The sequence below is a fragment of the Populus trichocarpa genome, chromosome 15, assembly GCF_000002775.5.
Source record: "Populus trichocarpa isolate Nisqually-1 chromosome 15, P.trichocarpa_v4.1, whole genome shotgun sequence".
NCBI classification, from domain to species: domain Eukaryota; kingdom Viridiplantae; phylum Streptophyta; class Magnoliopsida; order Malpighiales; family Salicaceae; genus Populus; species Populus trichocarpa.
Window position 1 is genome coordinate 10,479,213 of NC_037299.2, and position 20,738 is coordinate 10,499,950.

Here is a 20,738-nt window from a genome sequence, read left to right on the forward strand (position 1 = left end):
TAAAAAACACTTTTGAAAAATAATCGGTATTACTTTTAATGCTCATCACTTTTAATGCTTATCACAATTGTTACACTTTTAATGCTTAGGTTAGGTGTTTTTTAAAAATGTGTTTATTTTGGAAAAAATATTAAATTTAGTGTTTTTTTGTTGTTTTCTTTTATGATTTTGATGTGATTATATGAAAAATAAAAAATAAAAAATAAAAAAAATCATAGTTGCCTTGCATAAAAGATGATTTTGGAGTAGAATCTCCAGTTATGTTTGTGCATTATTTTTTTTAACAAACATGATGCTTTCACAAGGAAGGGCTGAATTGAGCATTATTTTATTTGTAAGTGCTGCGACAAGATCAGGGAACCAGGGGCATGACAAAAGCTTTCGGACTTCGATTTCTGTTGTCAGTTGATTGAACCCTATTTAACCAATCAAGAGTCAAGACAGTATTTGTGTAAAAGAGGTAAATCTCAAACTCCAGATGGTTCTTAATCCACGCATGCATTCCACCAGTTTCACACAAATTTATTCACGTGATAGCAAGAAAACAGTGATGTGCAAAAAACTCAGAAGCACTTCAGCAATGGAGACATCCACTTACAACAGATTCAACTGCCTCCTCGGCGCCTCCTATCAACTTTCCTATGCACAATCCAGCCACACTGGGAATTTTGGAGCATGCTGATCAGCAAAAGTAAAAACTGCCCCGCTAGATAATCTGTGTATTTTAAAAATTATCTACAAGTTGTTTTTCAAAATGTTTTATTTATATATATCAAGAACATTATATTGTGTGTGTATTGTGCCCACGAGCGCACACACGGAAAAAAACCATGTTTATACTATGTTTACAATTTCTATGTGATGATGTTCTAAAAATAAAAGTAGTTTAGGAATACGATTGCAAGTCCAACTATATATGTGTGATGATGCCCCAAAAAACTTTTTATGAGTGAAATATATCATGTTTATATAAATTTTTTTGCTAGTATTCGATACACTGCCAAGCCGAATCAAGCCTGGATCTACCTAGCGCTAAACCCAGCAAGCTTAAGGCTTTGCATTCTATAAAAACCAATCGCGTCTAAATCTGGTTAATGTTAGACCTAGCATATTAGGGCTTGACATACTGCCAAGCTTAAAGCATTTTCACTTAAACGTGCTTGTTTTCTAAAAAAAATAAATTATATTCAATAAGTTTTTTTATCAAATATGAAAACTCTTTATTACTTTTTGATTCAATGCACAGTTCTAAATAATAGTAGTTTCTTTGCCGCTCGTTGTTGTAGGTCAAACATCACCCTTATATATATATATATAAAAAAAAACATGAAGGATACTAATTAAAATTTTAATTTTGAAGGTATTTAATTCATGAAAATTAAAAGAAATGAATGATTATAGAATGTAATTGAGATTACAAAGATCATAATTCTCCCTCAAAATGGATAAACATATATCATGAAACTCATAATGATAGGGAAGAAACAAGTTTTATATTTATTTATTTATTTATCTTTTATTATATTCTATTTTATATCCCAATTAATTATTAGTATATAATAATATAAAAAATAAAGAGAATTTTTAACTTTGCTCATTTATAAACGTATTAAGCAATCTTAGCAATCCAAGTTCGATCTGAATTTTAAACCTAACAAGGAGGAACTCATGAGAATCATAATTAATATTAATGAGGTAATTATTATTCCTGAAAAGCAAAGATTTTCTATGTATTATGTGTGAATAAAATATTATTCTATGTAGTTTTTTTTATGGTAACATTAACAACCATTTTGTAAATTATTATGCGTGAAGCAAATTATTTTTTAATATGTGATTATAAATACTTAATGAAAATAAGATTTATATTTTGTTATTTTTTATTATAAAGTTTTGCATAATTTCCTTGGATTAATTATTCTTTTTAAATATCATGACATGATTTTTCAATTTTTTAATGAAATTTGCTTTTCAAATAATGATAAGATTTTTATTTTAAAAAATAATGCTCGATAAAATATTGTTTTTTCATTAGAATAACAAAAAAAAAGTATGGATAAATAAATGAGGTTTAATCTTCATTTCTTTAACTTATTAAAAATAAATTTATTATTATTATTATTATTTTAGTTGGGCATTTTTAATATTGTTAGGTAAATAAATTTATTTGACTAGTTAAATTTTTGACCTGATTTTTAATTTTTTTTTTAAATAGGCTTGTGGTCTCTTAATATTTTTTTTTAATGATAACATTTTTTCAAGCACACCACGTGGCGCGGGCCATGGGATTAGTGAATTTGTAAGTAGGAAGGTGTAAGGGTAGTACGGTCATTTAGAATTGAACTCGATCCCCTTCACTTTACCGCCTGAGAGAGAGCTGCTCCTACGGCGGTCCTTCCATAACGCTTTGATTTATTTATTTGTTTATCAGTATCACCTTCTGTTTGGTTGCCAAGAAACTCAAGGAAAAAAAAATAGTAATATAAATAAGAAGATTTTTATTTATGGGAGGCACTGAAGAAACAGTCTCCACTGTAAGATCTCTTTCTTTGAAAATCCTCTCTTTCATCGAATACTACATCTCAGATCGTCAATTGTTTTCGAGTATAAGTTAAGTGTATTCCTTTAAAGAAAATGTGATGTTAATTCATATCCTAGAAACCCTAGCTGGTTAATTCATCTTCTCAATTTTCTTGGTAAAATTTTATTGGAAGAGAGCTTCAGACCTATGAATGTTTTGAATATATTATTTATATCTAGTGGTTAATCTGATATTTTGAGATTTTTATTTTTATGGAAAGCAGTATGCTCCAAAAATGGCTGGAACTGTTAACTGGGGTACGGCGACTGTGGTTGGAGTATTTGCAGGCATGTTGTATGGAGGTAGCAAGGAGGCTGCTGCATCTGTGGTTTGTTCTCTTTAAGATTTGTCACATTTTTTCATTGCCTTTTCTTGCTCTAAAAGGAATTAGCTGTGAAATAAAAAAGAAAATGGGTATTGGAATTTTCATGTGTGCTTATTAAAAATCATCTTGAGTTTGTGACTTTGAAATTTTACCTTGGTATGTTAAGACTTAAGGGTTCAATTGGGTTCCATCAGCAACATATGCTTCTGTATGGGAGAAGGGAAGAGGTAGGAATTCACTGTTTCCGTTCTAAGCAGAAATTGAAGAGGATGGATGATAGTTTCGTCCAGTGTAATGCATAAGCGTTGGTTTATAGCCTTATAAGTGATAATACTCATAATCTTTGCGTGTTCTTATAGGATTTTACTTGATATGGTGATATATGTGAAGTAAATGATATTTTGTATGTAGATATTTTGAATCTCAGTCTTCCATAATTTTGGTTCGCTCAAAGCTATTTTCTTATAGTATGTTTTTGAGATTACAATGCTCTGGGTACGTGGCATATGGGAACCTCTTTCATAGCATTTTACTTGACATGAGGATATTTATGAAGTAACTGGCATATTGTATATTGAAATTATGTATGCTGATGTACCATAATTTTGATCTTCTGTACCATCTACTAATCGAAAAAAGACCTTTTGCCTCTGATTGTAAAAATTGGCTGCCTTTGCACTAGCATAATGCCTTCTTTTTTTTCCTTTTTTTTTTTATCTTGTATAATTCTGTTTGTTCTTAATGTGTCCTATTGATGTTTCTTCTTCTTCTATGATTTTTTTGGATTTGTAGAGGTCGATGTTTTTTTGCCCCCCATATATTAGCTTTTCTCTAGTTGTCTTCATATCTTTCACATATACCACATGTACTGAAACTCAGGACTTTTGTCATTTCGGCAGAGCAAGGATGCAGAAGTGATGTTAAAGCTTGGGAGCACTCCAGATAAGCGTGAACAGCATAGATTAATGAGAGATGCTATGGAGAAAAGGTTTATCCGAGTGACTCGCGGTTCCATAGTTGGCGGAGTACGACTTGGAATGTTCACCGCTGAATTCTATGGATTACAAAATCTACTGGCTGAGAAACTGGGGGTGCATGGTATTTTTAATGTTGTCGGAGCTGGATCTGCCACTGCTGCAACATTTGGTTTAATTAGTAATAATTCATATCTCATGCATGAGAATTGTTTTGCCCTACCTTTTCTTTTCGTGGGATTAGTTCACTAAATTGATTTAAATTTCCTAATGGTTCTGTACAGGGAAAAGAATTTGTGTTTTTCAATTTCAGCTCCTTATGGAGTTTGAATTAGGAGCCACGAGTATTAACACTAATGCTTTTGTGTAACCTTTCTATGTTAGTGCCTGGCTCTCTTCGGTGGCGTGCAAGGAATGTGCTGCTTGGATTATTTATGGGAGCAGCATTCTGTTTTCCTCTTGGTAATCGATCACATCTCAAGTATTTAAATTTTCCCTTGCTATGTGGTTTTTGTTAAATAAAATGAATTCAATTTAAATGACTGCTGATATGTGTTTTACTTGATATGGAATCTTTACAACTTCCTTTCCTCGTAAGAAATTGCAATGGAAGAAAAAACCATCCCAAAATTCTGTAGAATGTTCTTGTAATCTTTGGCCTCTTTATGTAATTGCAACATTATTTGAGCAGGCAGCATTGATGCTCTGAAATGATAACTTGGGGTTAAAATGAAACTAGAAAATGACAAATAAAATTCATTGAGAAGAAGGAAGTTTCTAATGCAAACATTGCATTTTGCAACAGGGTGGATTCATTTGAAGCTTGTAGAGAAAGCAAATGAAGGAAGCTCGGGGGAGAGGGGAGAAGCAAAAAGTGGTGTTGGGGCTACAATTGAGAGGCTTGAAGGAAACTTGAAAAAAAAAATCTGAAGGTTTCTAGATTTCTCATTTCCCATGTAGATTTACAGGAAAGCTTTTGCCGTGTGCCTAGTTCCCTGATCTTGTGGCCACCCTTTAAAATAAAGTAATGCTCAATCACTATGTATATATGAGAGATGTTTGGAGGTCTCTTTTTCGAGATCTTTTTTATTTTGTTTTTTCAATTGCTTAGGAAATTAGATTGACTTCATTTTTATTTTACTTCTGAACTATCCTTGGATTCTGCTGATATAAATGCATCATCAAAGCTGGAGATTCTAATTTTTTTATGAAGGCACCAAGCAAGTTTCTTGATACCAGTGAATATTTCTCGGAATTCTATTTAGTCATCTTTGTTTCAACTCTCTTATATCTTCCCGAGGAACTCTACCTGGCTTCAAGAGCAACTAGAGAAATACAGAAGCAACAATATGAAAATAACAAGCGGGTAAGGTGCCTTGAAGAGTCAAGAATACAGAGTTGAATTCTGATAACTTGGTCACAATAAGAATGAACGTATCAGTCTTGTTCACGCACGTTGTTTCAGTAGACCTCTTTGCCCCAGTTTGTTAACCTAAGAAAGTGTTTCTACATCATTCATCCCTGCTTTTAACTTTTGATTAGAAGTAGCCCATGAAAGAATAAAATGAAAAAAAATAATGTGCTAAATGTTGATCATAGCCCATATTTGCCAACTTCCCATTTCCCACCGAGCTTCTTTGGTGTTGTATTCCCAAACCTTTCCTGTTCTTCTGACATGGTTTTTCCTTCGCTGCTCCTTTAATGCATGTTAAGAGGATGAAATGAGTGGACATTTCAAAATGCTGTAAGATGGCGCTCCTCTCTTTTTTCTCCTCTCCATATGGCTGCCCTAAACTTTCAATAGTGTTGTGTTGTCTCATCCTTCTCTGCCATCCTTTGATGCAGCTGTGATCATCAAATTAATGGTTAATGAGAAAGGAAAGATAGACCATCCAGGCAAAAACTAGATGAGATGAGAGAAAACACTAAGAAATCAGCAACTTTCTACTGGATGCCTTAAAATTATCACCTGGTCTTTCTTTCATGGTGGTGAAAGCCATATGCAGCAATCAGCTAGATAAGGCCTTTGAGAGCACTGGTTTTTTCACCTACCAATGAAAATGAGCATTTGATAGACAGGGTCAAAGCATACATGGAAATATCGCCCTCCTACAACAATAAAATCAACTGCAGAAGCAAGAAGCATGGAAGAGGCAGACAGTCTTAGGCCCTGCAACATATGGTTATGATCTATCGTAAGGGCAAAGACCAAATAAAATCTTCAAGAGATGAATTAAGATCAAAGTTATTAAGGGAATATAGGTAATGTGGATGCACATACAATGGTTCAGCTTCAATAAAATACTCAGAACCTAACTACTATTGTTCAAGCACAACCTTCTCAGATTGAAAGGGGTACCTGCAGCAATGCTCTTTCCACACTACAGGTTTTGTTTTGCCACCATTTGGCATGCCAACAGCGGCAGAGCACCAATCCTTTATTGCAGTAAAGTTGAAGAGATTGTTCAATTCTCGTACTCACAGGAAGTTGTATGCTACACTAGCTACTGATTTGGAGCCTGACAATGTTGATTAAGCTCTTATATATGCGAAAGAGGTTCTGAAGTGGAAGCAGGAGGAACCTAACTGCCCCAACAATGAGTTACCTTCAATTAACATAGAGGCAAATTCGTCCTCATGATTAACAATTGTTGTAATCTCCAAAGAGTTGCTGCTCAATTGCCATTAGAGTTCATAGGCGGATTGGAAGGGATTGCAGTCTATGATCAACGGCAACACATCATTGGAAGGGAGGAGATCAATGTACTCATGATAAGTTGATCTTGTTGAATCCAAGCATGGCATGCTAGTTTTTCTTGTGCTTATCCACCGCTTGATCCTGGAAGCAGCATGGGGGAACACGACTTAGTGCCATCAATAAACCCAAGCACTCCTTGCCCAAGTAGGAAGAGTTTCATCTGGCATCGCCAGAACAATTTCGAAATTGTCGTTGGTAAGTTTGATGGAGAATACATGATAAGCGTTGCTCAATAGAATGAATGGAGAATACAGAACAATTTATTCATACAGACGCAACAGCATTGTCAGGAAGCAAGGTGAGAAAATTCTCAGCCGTAAAAACTGCTCCTGTCCTGTAGATTGCTCAAACACCCATGATTTTACTTGTTATTTTTGAAGTCAAAACAATTTCTAATCAACATGGATGTTTTTGCAGCTTGCTGGACCAATTGGTCTGCTAGCGAGAACGCTGCTATAGCTTACTGTATGTAAAAACCAGATTAAAATAGTCGAATAAGACACTATGATTGACATATATAGAATTCTAATGCATGTTCTAAATATTGGTGTGATGTTTTGAAAATAAAAAAGAAAATTAATAGGAAATGGCAACAATACCTTTAAAGGATTAGATTTGAGGTATAAATGAATGAGTGACATGAGGTAATTGCACAAGAGAATTAATAAATATGAAAGGAAGAAAGAGAGATTTAAGTGTTAAAGGTAAGGTTTAAGTTTAAATGCGTATGATTGTAGTTTTTAGCTTTGATTTTGGATTTGTTAAGGTTTAGGTTTTGAAGTTGTATTTTTAGAGATTAATTGATGAATTTGTTATTTTGTGGTGGACAAATTAGTTATAGTGTGAGTGGTTGAATTGTTATAAGTTGATTATATTTGGGTTTTTTGAGGTTTTGGGTTGAAATTTAGATATGTCGTTTTAGGTGAAACTAGTTAGGAATTTCTAACCAACCGGTCGACTAGTTGGGTTGAGCCGATAGATTGGTTGGCTGTTGTATTTTGATAGGCTGATTGGGTTGAACAGGTTGGCTGTTGGATGAATTAAGATCGAAGTTTAAATGTGTATAATCATTTCTTTTAGGTTTGTTTAGTTTGGGCTATGTTTGGAATCGATCAAGTAGATCCGTTTTGCTTTTATAATTACGTTTTGGATATGCCATTTTAGATGAAATTGGTCTGGAATTCCCAATCAACCGGTTGGATTGAACCAGTAGACCGGTTGTCTGTTGGATTTCGGTAGACTGGTTGGGTTGAATCAGTAGACTAGTTGGGTGTGGATTTCAGTCTACCAATTGGGTTGAACTGGTAGATCGGTTGATTATGCAGTAGGGTATAATCAATTCTTTTAGGTTCGATCAATTTAGGTTATGTTTGGAATCGATTCAGTAGATCTGTTTCGCTTTTGTAATTACTTTTTGGTTCCTAAACGTATAAGGTTATGAGTTACATTCTAAGTTAAGTATATTATTTTGTATTTAGATAATCCTGATATTTTACCTGTAGAACATCAGTAAGATTTCTTTTAATATATGCTTTTATGTTCTTTTCACTTTTAAATCAGGTTAGTGAATTAATATTTCATATACATAAAAAATAGTATAAATATTTAAATTATTAGTATGAAATAGATCATGCTTCTTAATATATATATATATAAAAGCATAATTATTGTTGAATATGAATTCTAGTTATGAGATATGTGTGCATTTAATTTGGTAATTTTTTATTTGATTGATATAATGAGTTCGAATCTTGAATTTATTTGAATAGAATATCTTGATATGCAAGATAGAATACTAATACTAATAGAGTAATGGAAATCTTTATTACCCTTTATATTATTAAAGTGCAATGTGTGATTTTATTGAGCGAAAAGATTGATGACCAAGTCAAATCGTATCGTAGATCACCCTCACTCACATAAAATCACAAACTACAGATTCCCAGGAATCATCAGCATAACCGAAAAAACCCTGCCATGCCTTATGTCATGCAAATAAATCATTTCTAGTCCCACCATTATAGTCATAGACAAGCTTGATATCAATGTCTACATGATCATAAAGCAAACCCAGCAAAATCATTCGGTCCAGACAGTATTTATTCACTCCGCAGTCCATAAAGCAAACTAAAGCTAGCAGACCATGAAAAAGGCAGCCGGGGCCTTGGAACCAATTCCTTCAAAAAGATAACAAATAACCCTTAAACAATACATCACATAAGATTCCTGGACACTACATGTGAATAAAGCAACCCACCAAGATCACCCCCACAACACCAGACATTTCCTCAGCTATCCAAGCGAAGTATCATTACTTGATCTCCTTCACTATCCTCCTCCTCCCCCCCACAAGACACTAACCCTCTGTTCTCTTTGTCACGTCTCCACCTTTCCCTTCTTGAAATATCACCGATCACAAACATGAGCACGCTCTTCTTAATCATCCTTTCAATTCTTTCATCTTTAGTCCCTCTGAGTTTTGCCAGTAATGTGCATGTCAATAACCCTTGCCGATCTTATTGCGGTAACATAACTATTGATTACCCTTTTGCACTCCAATATGGCTGTGGCCATCCAGGTTTCAGGGACCTCTTATTTTGCATGAATGATGTACTGATGTTTCATATAAGCTCAGGATCATACCGAGTGCTAGAAATAGACTATGCATACCAATCTGTCACAATCCACGAGCCTCACTTGTCAACCTGTGACACCCTTGTGCTAGGTGGCAAGGGTAATGGTTTCGCAGTCGAGCAATGGCGGTCTCCATACTTCAACCCGACCGCTGATAACGTGTTCATGCTAATAGGTTGCTCCGCTCAATCATCACTGTTCCAAGGATTCCCCGGGAAGCACCTGCCTTGTCGAAACGTTTCGGGTATGGGCTGCGAAGAGTACTATGGGTGCCCAGCATGGAGTCTAGCGGGCCGTGGACAAATGGGCTCGATGTTCGGGTCAGGTCCCCCAGAATGTTGTGCGGTGGCATTTGAGGCTATTAGGGCTATAAATCTCAGTAAACTTGATTGTGAAGGTTATAGTAGTGCTTATAGCCTTGCACCATTAAGGGTTGATGGGCCTAGTGAATGGTCTTTTGGGATCCGAGTGAAATATTCTGTTCAAGGGAACGAGTTCTGTAGAGCCTGCGAGGCAACTGGTGGAACATGCGGGTATGGCTCTAATGGGATTAGGCAGCTGTGCATGTGTGGAGACATGAATTCCACGTCAAATTGTGACTCAGGTAAGGACATAACTCTGCAAGTTTTCCTTTAGCATTCAGTTCAAGCTATGCGTACAAGCTGGTACCATTTTACCCGTACGTCCTCCCTACATGGGAACCTCTAATGCGCCTCATCGGCACTTTCCCCCCTCCATCACCATCTTTAGAACTCATCGCTTGCATTTCATGGTTGATGATACCATTTTATCTTTGTGATGCTGCACTCTCTGTCTAAGCAAGTAATGGACATTTAAACGTGCAGTTACCTCGGCAACAGATAGAAGAAGAGGGCACGGGTTGGTGACAGTACTAACAGGTACCCGTTTCAACTCCATTATTAATGTCTTTTTTCACCTACTCAGTGTTTTGACACTGGCGAGCCTACATGGGGAGTTGGCCACCCCATACTTCTTTAGAGTTTCATGTATATCTAGCCCCTCAAGTTCTTTTTGAATCTCTTTGTGCGAATGAGACTTGGCTCTCTCGGCCATCCTAAAAGATTTTACTATTATCCGCCACTGGTTCTGACTTCTGAGTCCTTGTGCTTTAAGCACGAGTCTCGAGTATAGAAAAGATATTCAATTATTGATATAGAGTAAAAATGCCAGTAAGTTCTTACTCTTCCCAGCATAAGCCTCGTTCGTCCCTACCTCCACCCCAAATTAATGATGAAAAACAGAAAAGATATTCGAGTATTGGTATAGAGTACTACTATAGAGCGGTAGCTAGTATTTCTCTCAATCATAGGAAAAAAAAGTGAAGTTCATGCATTCTTAAGCCTATTTGCTTAACTGGGCATGTGGCTTACTGCCCAGAATTAATAATTCTTGACTACAGCTCAAACCAGGAGTCTATTGTCCACTAGCTCACCTCAAGAACAAGGAAAAGTTCCCATGAGTTCCCGTATAATATCCATGCCATGACAATTGACGATTTGGTGAAGGGTACCGCAAGCTTATTTGATTTCTTCATCATCAGCACAATGGTGTTTAAGAACACTCCTAATCTCTTATTCAATTCGAAAGCATTCCATGGCCCAAGAAAACATACAAGAATTAATGACCATGATGCATTTTCTTTGAGGAGAGTATATGCCAATTTACTTACTTTACTGTTGTTTCTTAATCATCTGCAGCAATTTCTTTCAGTATATTAGCATGGATATGATGACTGACAATCACAGTTGAAGGGACGTGCGATCCCACACCAATATCTGAAGTGTTTGTAAATGACGTGATCACTATATATGAATGCATTGAGAGAAGGAGAGAGATGGAGCTAGCTAGCTCATTTTTCAAATATCCATGTTATTATCAAATATTGGTTGATCTTTGCATTACCAACACTTCATTTTTTTTTGGTTTTGCTGTAAAGAGGGAAATGTAAGCATTAATCTAGAAGTCTATGTGCTTACATTGCCAACAGTACTTTCATTTTGGAGGTTTTTTTCTTTGCCGTTGTCATGAATGCTAGATTTTATTTTACTTTTTTTTTATTCAAAGAAAATTTAGATTTATTAGCATGGATTAATGTGTAATTCTTGAACCTGTACCTTGTGTGCTTCTAATGAGTGGCTGGGAAAAAGAAAGAAGAGAGAAGGACCTGCAAAGCATGAAACATGATTGATGATCCAATTTCCTATTTTCCCCTAGCTAACATGCATTACGATGAATTCTATAAAAACCTCATCGAATATCTGGGTTTTTTTTTTTGTTTTTTCTGGTATCGGACTGCTCTTGTATTTTTGTGGTTAGGGTTATCTGTTAAACAAAAACTCAAAGCTTTAATTAATTTGATTTTTTATTTTTGTTAAGATGTAAGTAAGGGTGGGAAAAAAATTGAAAAACCGATTAAACCGAGAAAACTAGAAAAAAATAACTGAAAAAGCCGAACCGTAAAAAAAACCGATTAAAATTTTTAAAAAACCAATCGGTTTGGTTTTATAAGCCTGAAATCAAAAAACCGAACCGAACCGAACCCAAACAAAAAAAACCGAACCAAACCCGAACTGAAAAAATAAAAAAAAACTAAGCCAAACAAAAATTACCGATGTAAATTAGTTTTTGTTCTAAAGTAATCGAATCAAAACCTGTTAGTTTGAATCAATTTTGTTTTTTTTTAAAACCAACCTGGTTATTTTTTTATGATAAAAATTAAACTGAATGAAAAATAATCACTCCAAATAAAAGATTTTATGTGAAGAAAAAAAAGATGATTTATGTTTTCTTCTTTGGTCCCACCCCCTCACTGGTCCTTGACTTTATATATATATATATATATATATATATATATATATATATATATATATAAAGTAGTTATATAGATTATTTTTATTTTTCCAATGAGAAAAGCCAGAGAAAGGGTGGGGTGGCACAACTATTCATAGCATCATGATTAGGGAAAGATTATTGTGAAATAATAATAGATGAGTTTTACTGGTTTAGAGGGTGGAACTTTATTTGCCGTGTAAATTATCCAATAAAATTACTTGAATTATATTTATTAAATTGTGTGATAAATTATATGGTGAAGTAACCTATAATAATTTCATGGGATTACATGAAAATATTCATTCAAATAATATATGAAAAACTATACAAAAATATTCAGCTCGAAATTAATAGTTTTATAGTAAATCGTTGGTGATTCACATTTGGATGTTTACACTTATATGATATGGATATACACACACCAACATATAATAAACATATATTGGAAAATTATACTGATTTTAGTCATTTTTTTATTTTATCTTTATTTTTTTAAATTATAGTTTATATCTTAGATTAAAGCAAATTTTTATTTCGGATAAAAAAATTAAACTACTATCATGTATAATATATATGAAAAATAACTGTTTTTTTTAATCACACTACTATTCCTTTCAGCTAAATCTGGATTTCCTTTCTCTGTTTTCTTTATGTTAGCTCGTTCAAACCCGAGAGAAAGTTGCATGTAAAATAAAAAGCAATAGGCACAACTCGTTCTTTGAAAGCTTTTTCTCTTACACTTTATCATATACAAAGAAATAACCCAATTTGTGCATATCACAAGGTCAAGATCTGTGATTGTTGGGGCGGTTGTGTTATCGACAAAAGAAAAAAAAGGAGATCATGGGGTGGTTGTCGGGGCTGCTGTGTGTTGATCGAGGCTGCTGGTGGAGGTGGGGCTGCAAAAAATTATGCTCAGTAGCTATATCAGGAATTCAAGAATTGCTTTAAAAATTTCTGTGGAAATAAACCCCTTAGGCACTTTACTCCACAAACCTTTAGGATTATTTATGAGATGTCAACACTACACAGCATATATTAAAATAATATTTTTTATTTTTAAAAAATTATTTTTAAAATTAAAATATAAAAATATAAAACAATTAAATAAAAAATGGAAACACCGCAATCCCTTACCTTTGATGTGCTTGGTTTCCTAATTTAATTAACTGGCGAGCATTAATTTAGCCAAAAATGTTTTTTTTTAATTAATCTCCTTGTTCATATCTTTCTATGAGGTTTGAAACTGAATGTATTGCCTAATATAGGATGTGTTGTGCTGGTGGTGAAACTGAATGCTGTTTGGAGTTTGGCGGCCACCAATATTTCAGTCATCAAACCCAGAAAACAACCACCTAATATATCTCTACTTCAATCCAATTCAAACAAATCCCTTCTCATGCCAAATTTTTTTTTTAAAAAAAACATCCGGTTCTTGTCCAAGCCTGAAACCTCTGCTCTCCCTTTGTGCTGCATTCAGTTCAAGTGTTTGTCAATCTGCTTATTGCAATAATAAAAAAGAAAAAGAAAGAGTCTTTTTTATTCAACAATTTCTCCTGGTCTAAGGTAAGAAGAGTTCATTCAATCTCTCCACACAAGTCAAAGCTTAATCTTGGGAAAAGAACGACCTTTCCCTTTATAAAACCACGGTAAAACCCCAAATTCCAATCCAAAGACCTTACCTTACCTTTTCTCGATTTTAAGCCTTGAGCTCTTGTTTTTATTGTTCTTGACGAATTGGGTGTTTGTTATTTTGGTTTTTAGTGGCAACAATGGCAGCCAGTCTATCTGCAACTTCTCTTTCTATGATATCTCAGCGACCCAAATCGCCAATTCGTGATTTTGAAGACAAAAATTGCTGCTTCTGGACTCGACCGAGTTGCTACCTGAAGCAAAGAAACATAATCAGAAATGTAAGTGGAGGTACAAGCAGAAAAGGTACGACTCTGGTCTCTGCTTTACTGTCTACTATTTCTAGGACATCAGCTTCTACAATACCTGCATTCAATGAGGTCTGTCTCTCGCATTCATTTTTTTAAATATATGGGTGTTATACTTTTTGTTTAGTTATTTTTAATTTATTTTTGTGATTCTTTTTTTTTTGGCAGTTGATTGAATCCTTGATTATTAAGGTGGATTTGTCAGAATCTGAGGCTGAAGCATCATTAGATTATTTACTCGATGATGCTAGTGAGGCCGTGATCATTGCTTTCTTGGTACTGCTGAGAGCCAAGGGAGAGACTTTTGAAGAGTTAAGTTTAGTGCATTTATTGCTTTTACAAGTAGGCAAGTATATTCCAAGCGTCTCTCCTTTAAAAGGTAGGGATTTAATGTGACACAGTAACTATTGCTGTGGAAAGTGCTACTTCTGACACAATTTGCTGTTGTGATGAAATGAAAGTAATTATTGTGTTGTTATGCTATTAGATTGTTGGATTGGCAAGGGCAATGTTTAAGAATGCTAGAAGGTGGAAGGGTTAGCTCATGTCGTGGATATTGTTGGAACGGGCGGTGATGGTGCAAACACCGTTCACATTTTTACAGGAGCATCAATACTTGCTGCTGCTTGCGGTGCTAAAGTAGCCAAGGTCAGAATTTATTTTCCTCAAAATAATGCGTAAAATTTGAGGATTATGTCATATGGTTGGTTGCATGTAATGTGCTAAATGTTATTGTTTGCTTTGCAGCAAGGGAATTGATCAAGTTCTTCAGCATGTGGAAGTGCTGATGTATTGGAAGAACTTGGGGTAGTAATGGACTTGGACCCAGAGGTAGGTTCATCATGAATAGAAGTCATTAATGGCTGCAGTTGGTTCTAGTATAGCCTGTTTGTTTTCTACCAGTATGGTTTTTCATGTGTCTTTGATGTGGCTGTGGGCATAAAAGTGGCCTTTAAAGAACACTGGTCAAATGCTATAAAAATAATATAACTTGTACAGAGCTCTATCAAGCTTGTGGTTGCCATATTTTTATAATCGTGCTGCTCCTTTCCTCCATTCCCCACTTGATCGTTGGTAAAGTTGTTAACCAGGCAGCATTTACTTGGTAGTAGGGCTACCAAAACCTATAAGTTGCCCGTTGATCCAAGGTGTATTCTTTAGTACATCAAAGCTTTAATGGGGTTGACTCGTTTCCTTTTGATATTTGAATTCTAGGTCTAACTCACTTGAGGGCATAATCCATGCTCTTTTCCGAAGAAACTCATTTGTGTACAATTGGTTTGTTGAACTCTGGAATTTTGGAAGAGTTTTCTTCATTTGGGCTTCATTCGGCTCCAGAAGTAACAATCAGCTCTTTCCTGAAAAATTAACCATTCCAAATCCATGTAATATTATCAGCTATGCGTGTAGTGGGATTAGTAGACTGTTGTGTTATCTCTCTGCTAACACACTTCCTGACCTGCTTCAACCGTTTCTTCACTCTCTTTGTTCTTTCTTGTATGCCATGTCCATCTTTTGCACCACCTCATTCATTAGAGATGTCATGGACCATATAGCATCATTAAGATGATTTTGTTCTTTTGTTATTCATTTATAAGGAAAAAAAAAAGAAAAAGAAAAGGAAAAGGATCGGCATGAAAACATTGCATCTTTTCTTAATAGTGTAATGTTTTATTTTTCTTAAATTCCGGAAAGTTTCTGTGATGCCAGTCATGTTGGATTACTATGTCAACTGTAACTCATCAAGCATAAAATTTGAGATATCTTAATGTTGCTTTATTAACTGCAATGCTCTCTCTCTCATGCTACATTGATATCCATATGAACACATGAGATATCTTAATTGTGGAATGGGGGCTTGCTTGGGCTGTAGCTTAAATTCTCACATAAAATTCATCTCTGATATGCATTATTTATGTTTCTTGGGTAGGTGCTGAAAATGGCTAAAGCATTGCAAAGCTTTGGCATGAAGAGAGCATTGGTTGTTCATTCAGAGGGCTTGGATGAAATGAGTCCCCTTGGTAAGATTTCTTCCTTAAAAGTAAGTACCATTATGCCAGAGAGGAAGATATAGCTGGATTTAGCTTTCTTTAGCTGTTATCTTTTGGTTATCCTACATTTGCATGTTTAGATCTCATCTTCTGACAATGATCGGAATACAGGACCTGGAGTAGTGTATGAAGTCAACCCCGAAAGATATCAAAATTTTCATTTGATCCACGTGAGCTCATCACACACTTGTATTTTGTTCTTTCTCTTTTACAGGAAAGTGACTGCGTGTTTGTTACTTTATATTAATGAGTTTCCTCAGATGTCTATGATTACTTAAATCGCTGATATGAAGTGCATTTGATAGTGGACTTTGGCATTCCACGCTGTACATTACATGACTTGCGAGGCGGAGGCCCTGATTATAATGCAGAAAGTTTAAGACGTGTATTGTCAGGTGAGAAAGGTGCCATTGCTGATGCCATTGTGAGTTTCTTTGACAGAGCGTTTTATTTCAAGTGACAGTTCTTTAGTTCTTTGCATATGTGCCTGTGCGTAGAAAGAACCAGTACTTGTGAACAGAGTTCCAGTGCAAGAATAATCTTTCAGATCCTAAATGCAGCAGCTGCACTCTTTGTCAGTGGCCGTACAAATAGTTTAGCAGAGGGAGTGGTTTTGGCTCGAGAGACGCAATTATCAGGAAAAGCTCTTGTCACGCTTAATTTATGGATAGAGACTTCTAATGTAAGTGGGACTTGGTTTTAAATTGGTGGGAATTTTAGAATTTAACTTTTGCCAATTCTCATATCTACTCTGGTTGACAACTACAGAAATTGAAAGAAGATTCTGTTGCTAAGGTCGCCTGAAATTTTTACCGAAGCTTAAACATTTTGAAGATCAGAAAAAAAAACCTTGATACAGGCACCCCACTGGCAATTCTACAGTGAACAAAAGAAATATCTTTGTGATTCCCCTCCGTGCAAAAGTTTTTACACAGCCAAATTTTAGATGGCTTGTTACTATGTGTTGTATTATAGCACAAGGAAAATTCAAACATGCTGAGATTATACTCCATCAATTTAAATGATAGCTTTTGTTTTTTTATTCTTTTGGAAATTGTCAAAGAGTTCCTGTATGACTTGAATTAGTCAGATAACTGAATCCATTTGTTGGTCAATGTGTGGATTTATTTTGGCAAGTTGTTTCTGAACATTAATGGCAAGGTTGTCTGGCTGCATGACAAAGTTCTCATGAATTTTCATCGAAATTTCTTTGACTGGTAGGTTTTTGTTTAATGCTACCATCCATAGCACACATCCAAAAGGTAGGTTTCGGGCCAAGAGGAACTACAAACTCAGGAGCTGGAGAAATCAAAATATAGCAAGAAAGAAAAAAAAGCATCACAACAGATAAAAATACCAACATTATTGATGTTAACACCTCGTTTAGTTTGGTGCACGATTGGAATTCAGGTACATTGGTAATACGGGAAACATTTTTTCAACTTTTAGTACAAGATTCATCAAGTCTTCGATGTATAATCAAAGCTGGGCAGAGTTTTTAGCTGTGGCAGCAGCATCTTGGAGAAGAGGCAAGAGTTCGTTGCGTTGGTGCTTCTCCACAACGGCTGCAGCAACAAAAGTGGACGTACATTGAAAAAGATGTAATCGTTGATAAATTTGTATGTCATATCAACAGGGGCCATGAAAGTTAGAGAAGCAAGCAATAAAAAGAAGATGACGGAGCTTACTGTCGCAACCACCAATGTTTTTCCCTCCGATGAACACATTAGGCACTGTCCCTCGCCCAGTCCACTGTGCTAGTGCTGATTGAAGTTGAGATCCATCACCTTCAAAACATTGAAAGACTATTTTTTTATATGCTGTAAATCGTTATGAAAACTAACAATTTCATCAAAACACAAATACCAACTGGAACAAAGGATCAACCAAGAAAGGTATAGTAATCTTACTTATCTCATCCAGCTCAACGACTTTGTAAGTTGCTCCTACCTGTGTCAGCAGCTGCTTCACCCTATTGCAATAGCCACAGTAGGTTTTGCTGCGTGAAGAAAAATAAAACTCAAGACTTGAATCTAATCTCCCAAATCATAATACAAAAACAAATAAACCCAGAAAGAAAAATACATAACTGAAACAATAATAACAGCAGTATCTTATAAATTACAGCTTAATTGGGATACTAATCATAAAGAAATATAAACAAAGAACCCTGTAATTGTAAATTTTGAGGGTAATAAAACCTGAAAACAACGACAGGAGCAGAGGAGGCGAGTTCCATGGCCTTTTTAAGCGCAGCATCAAGTTCTTGCTTGCTCATCTTGATTGAAGAACTTAACAGCGAACCCATTTTCTGTATTGGTGATCTGGTTTTGTTATATAGGAGAAAGCAAAGAGAAAACGCCAAAAAGCAACCGAGAAGAGAACAGGTGGAATTGGCAAGCGATAAACACAACTCACAGGTGGCTTGAGCTCGTCTTAACTACACCTTTGCTTATCGTCATATTCAGAGCCCGTATTGTATATTCATATTGATATTGGTTGTTTTTAAATTGTATTTTTATTTTAAAATATATTAAAATATTTTTTATTTTAAAAAATTTAATTTTGATATTAATATATTAAAATAATTAAAAAATATAAAAAAATAATTAAAAAATATTAATGTTTTTCAAAAATATAATGACGGTTTAATAATGTAATAAAAATTATTTTTTAAAGTAATTTTTACTTTAAAACATATTAAAATATATTTTTAAATTTTTTTTATATCATCACATTAAAATAATTTAAAATATATTAAAAATTAAAAATAAATTAAAACATTTTAAAATCATGATTTTTCAACAAAAAAAAAAAAAAAAAAACAAATAATATCTTACAATCAAAGCACAAAGCACGTAGAGAGATAGGTGTAAGAGAGATCAACCAAGCTTTTGCTTTTGCTTGTATTGATCCTCTCTTTAGAAAAAATAAATAAAAAAGTCAATCAAGAAAGTAGGGATAAACAAAAAAAACCAGAAAACCGATTAAATCGAGAAAACCAGAAAAAAAATAACCGAAAAAACCGAACCGAAAAAAAAAACCGATTAAACCGATTAAATTTTTAAAAAAACCGGCCGGTTCGGTTCGGTTTTGGTTTTATAAACAAAAAACCGAAAAAACCGAACCGAAACCGACAAAAAATCAGAAAAAAAACCGAGCCAAACCAAAAAAACCGAGCCAAACCGGAAAAAACCGAGCCAAAACCGAGAAAACCGAGCCAAACCGGTTTTTGCCCTAAAAAACCGAACCGAACCGAAACCGGTCGGTTTGACCCGGTTTCGGTTCGGTTTCGGTTTTTTTTTTCAAAAATTTTGGTTTGGTTATTTTTTTTGATAAAAACCAAACCGAATAAAAAATGATCACCCCTATAAAAAAGCAGTTTCAGAATAATGATAAGAAAATGAAAAAAAAAAAAAAAAGCAACAAAATGTTATGCCTTTTCTACAGTTATGTAGTGATTGCTAGTTTTCTATCCTGTGCAATGCTACGGATTGAATTAAATGAAAAATTTTAACCTAAAAAATATCCAGCTATTAAAAAATATATTATTATTAAACTGATCCAGCTAATTAATTTTAGATTTTTTCAACCTTACTTTTTATTTAATTTTGATTTAAAATTTAATTTCATAAAAATTATTTTAATATAACTTAGTTACTTTGATGGGTCTAAAAACAATATAAATAATAAAAAACATAATTAAATTTTAAAAAATTAAAACAATATTTTTTTTAATATTAAAATATTAAATCAACCTAAATTTACGATATATTTTATTAAGTTTAATAACTTTATTTTTTAAAATTATTTTTTATTTAATAATATAATAACAAAAAAAAAAGTTGAGCATTATTTTTTACTTTACAACTGAATTTTCGCAACCTGAAATATATATAAAAAAAAAAAACAGTTAGCATCATGGGATAAAAAATAAACAAAAATATACATTTATTTACAAAGTTATCATTATATTTAAAATAACTATTAAAGAGCCATTTCTTTTCAAAACTAAATACCATATTAAAAAAAGAAAAATATCAGAAAACCTCAAACCCCCCATTATTTTCCATCTTCTTCCCCGCTCTCTTGTACGCAGTCGCCAGCCCCTCTGGCCCAGCTCTCCTCACGACAACAAGCCCTTCGTCTTTCTCTCTTAATTGACAACCATCGAGCTTTATCTGAGACCCACAACCTCATCTCCCTCACCATCCAAACAAAACCAAGATCTGTAGTACTAAAAATTGATAGCTTTTGCACATCAACCCAGAACAGCATCAATTAGTCCCCTTCCTTGGACTATTACCTCTTTTTTAACATGGAACATCATGTTAGAATGATGTTGTAATGTGTAGTACTAAAAATTGTTAGCTTTTGCTAACAAATCATACCACTTCCTTTCTTCGACCCCGCGCCCCCCTTGATTTTTTAATGGAAGAACAAGAACTCTAGATGGATTTCACAATGGAAGCCAAAGGAGAAGATCACCAAAAAGAGACCTAAATCTAAAAAAGAATCCAAAATCCACCAACAAGAGAAAGACACTCAATCTTTAATAGTATTTTGAATATATACTTAAAAAACAAATTTAAATACTACGAAAAGAACAGGCAAGCATTCAG

General features: G+C 34.3%; 4 protein-coding genes and 1 pseudogene across 5 annotated transcripts; 4 read left to right on the plus strand and 1 right to left on the minus strand.

Annotated features, from left to right (window-relative positions):
- Nucleotides 1-2,288: 2,288 nt before the first annotated feature.
- LOC7457749 (uncharacterized) lies at nucleotides 2,289-5,088 on the plus strand. Of its 2 annotated transcripts, none has more exons than XM_024586238.2 (5): nucleotides 2,289-2,534; nucleotides 2,802-2,909; nucleotides 3,806-4,061; nucleotides 4,265-4,342; nucleotides 4,686-5,088. In XM_024586238.2, the coding sequence occupies exons 1-5, from the start codon at nucleotides 2,505-2,507 to the stop codon at nucleotides 4,808-4,810; spliced, it is 597 nt and encodes a 198-aa protein (XP_024442006.1). In that variant the 5' UTR covers nucleotides 2,289-2,504; the 3' UTR covers nucleotides 4,811-5,088. The 2 variants fall into 2 exon arrangements, with proteins under 2 accessions (XP_024442006.1, XP_002321610.1); XM_002321574.4 differs by having other exon boundaries at nucleotides 2,292-2,534; nucleotides 2,805-2,909.
- Nucleotides 5,089-8,851: 3,763 nt separating this feature from the next.
- Nucleotides 8,852-11,350, plus strand: LOC7457750 (uncharacterized). Its single transcript, XM_002321575.4, has 3 exons — nucleotides 8,852-9,876; nucleotides 10,118-10,171; nucleotides 10,991-11,350. Exons 1-3 carry the CDS (start codon nucleotides 9,060-9,062, stop codon nucleotides 11,020-11,022), a joined length of 903 nt encoding a protein of 300 aa, XP_002321611.1. The 5' UTR covers nucleotides 8,852-9,059; the 3' UTR covers nucleotides 11,023-11,350.
- Nucleotides 11,351-12,777: 1,427 nt separating this feature from the next.
- On the plus strand, nucleotides 12,778-18,118 carry LOC18105841 (anthranilate phosphoribosyltransferase, chloroplastic-like; annotated as a pseudogene).
- LOC127903932 (anthranilate phosphoribosyltransferase, chloroplastic-like) lies at nucleotides 13,898-14,824 on the plus strand. Its single transcript, XM_052447678.1, has 4 exons — nucleotides 13,898-14,137; nucleotides 14,234-14,407; nucleotides 14,594-14,713; nucleotides 14,813-14,824. The coding sequence occupies exons 1-4, from the start codon at nucleotides 13,898-13,900 to the stop codon at nucleotides 14,822-14,824; spliced, it is 546 nt and encodes a 181-aa protein (XP_052303638.1).
- On the minus strand, nucleotides 17,463-18,585 carry LOC7457752 (glutaredoxin-C1). Its single transcript, XM_002322136.3, has 4 exons — nucleotides 18,318-18,585; nucleotides 18,027-18,115; nucleotides 17,805-17,903; nucleotides 17,463-17,681 (listed from the first exon to the last, which is right to left on the minus strand). Exons 1-4 carry the CDS (start codon nucleotides 18,422-18,424, stop codon nucleotides 17,596-17,598), a joined length of 381 nt encoding a protein of 126 aa, XP_002322172.1. The 5' UTR covers nucleotides 18,425-18,585; the 3' UTR covers nucleotides 17,463-17,595.
- Nucleotides 18,586-20,738: the final 2,153 nt, after the last annotated feature.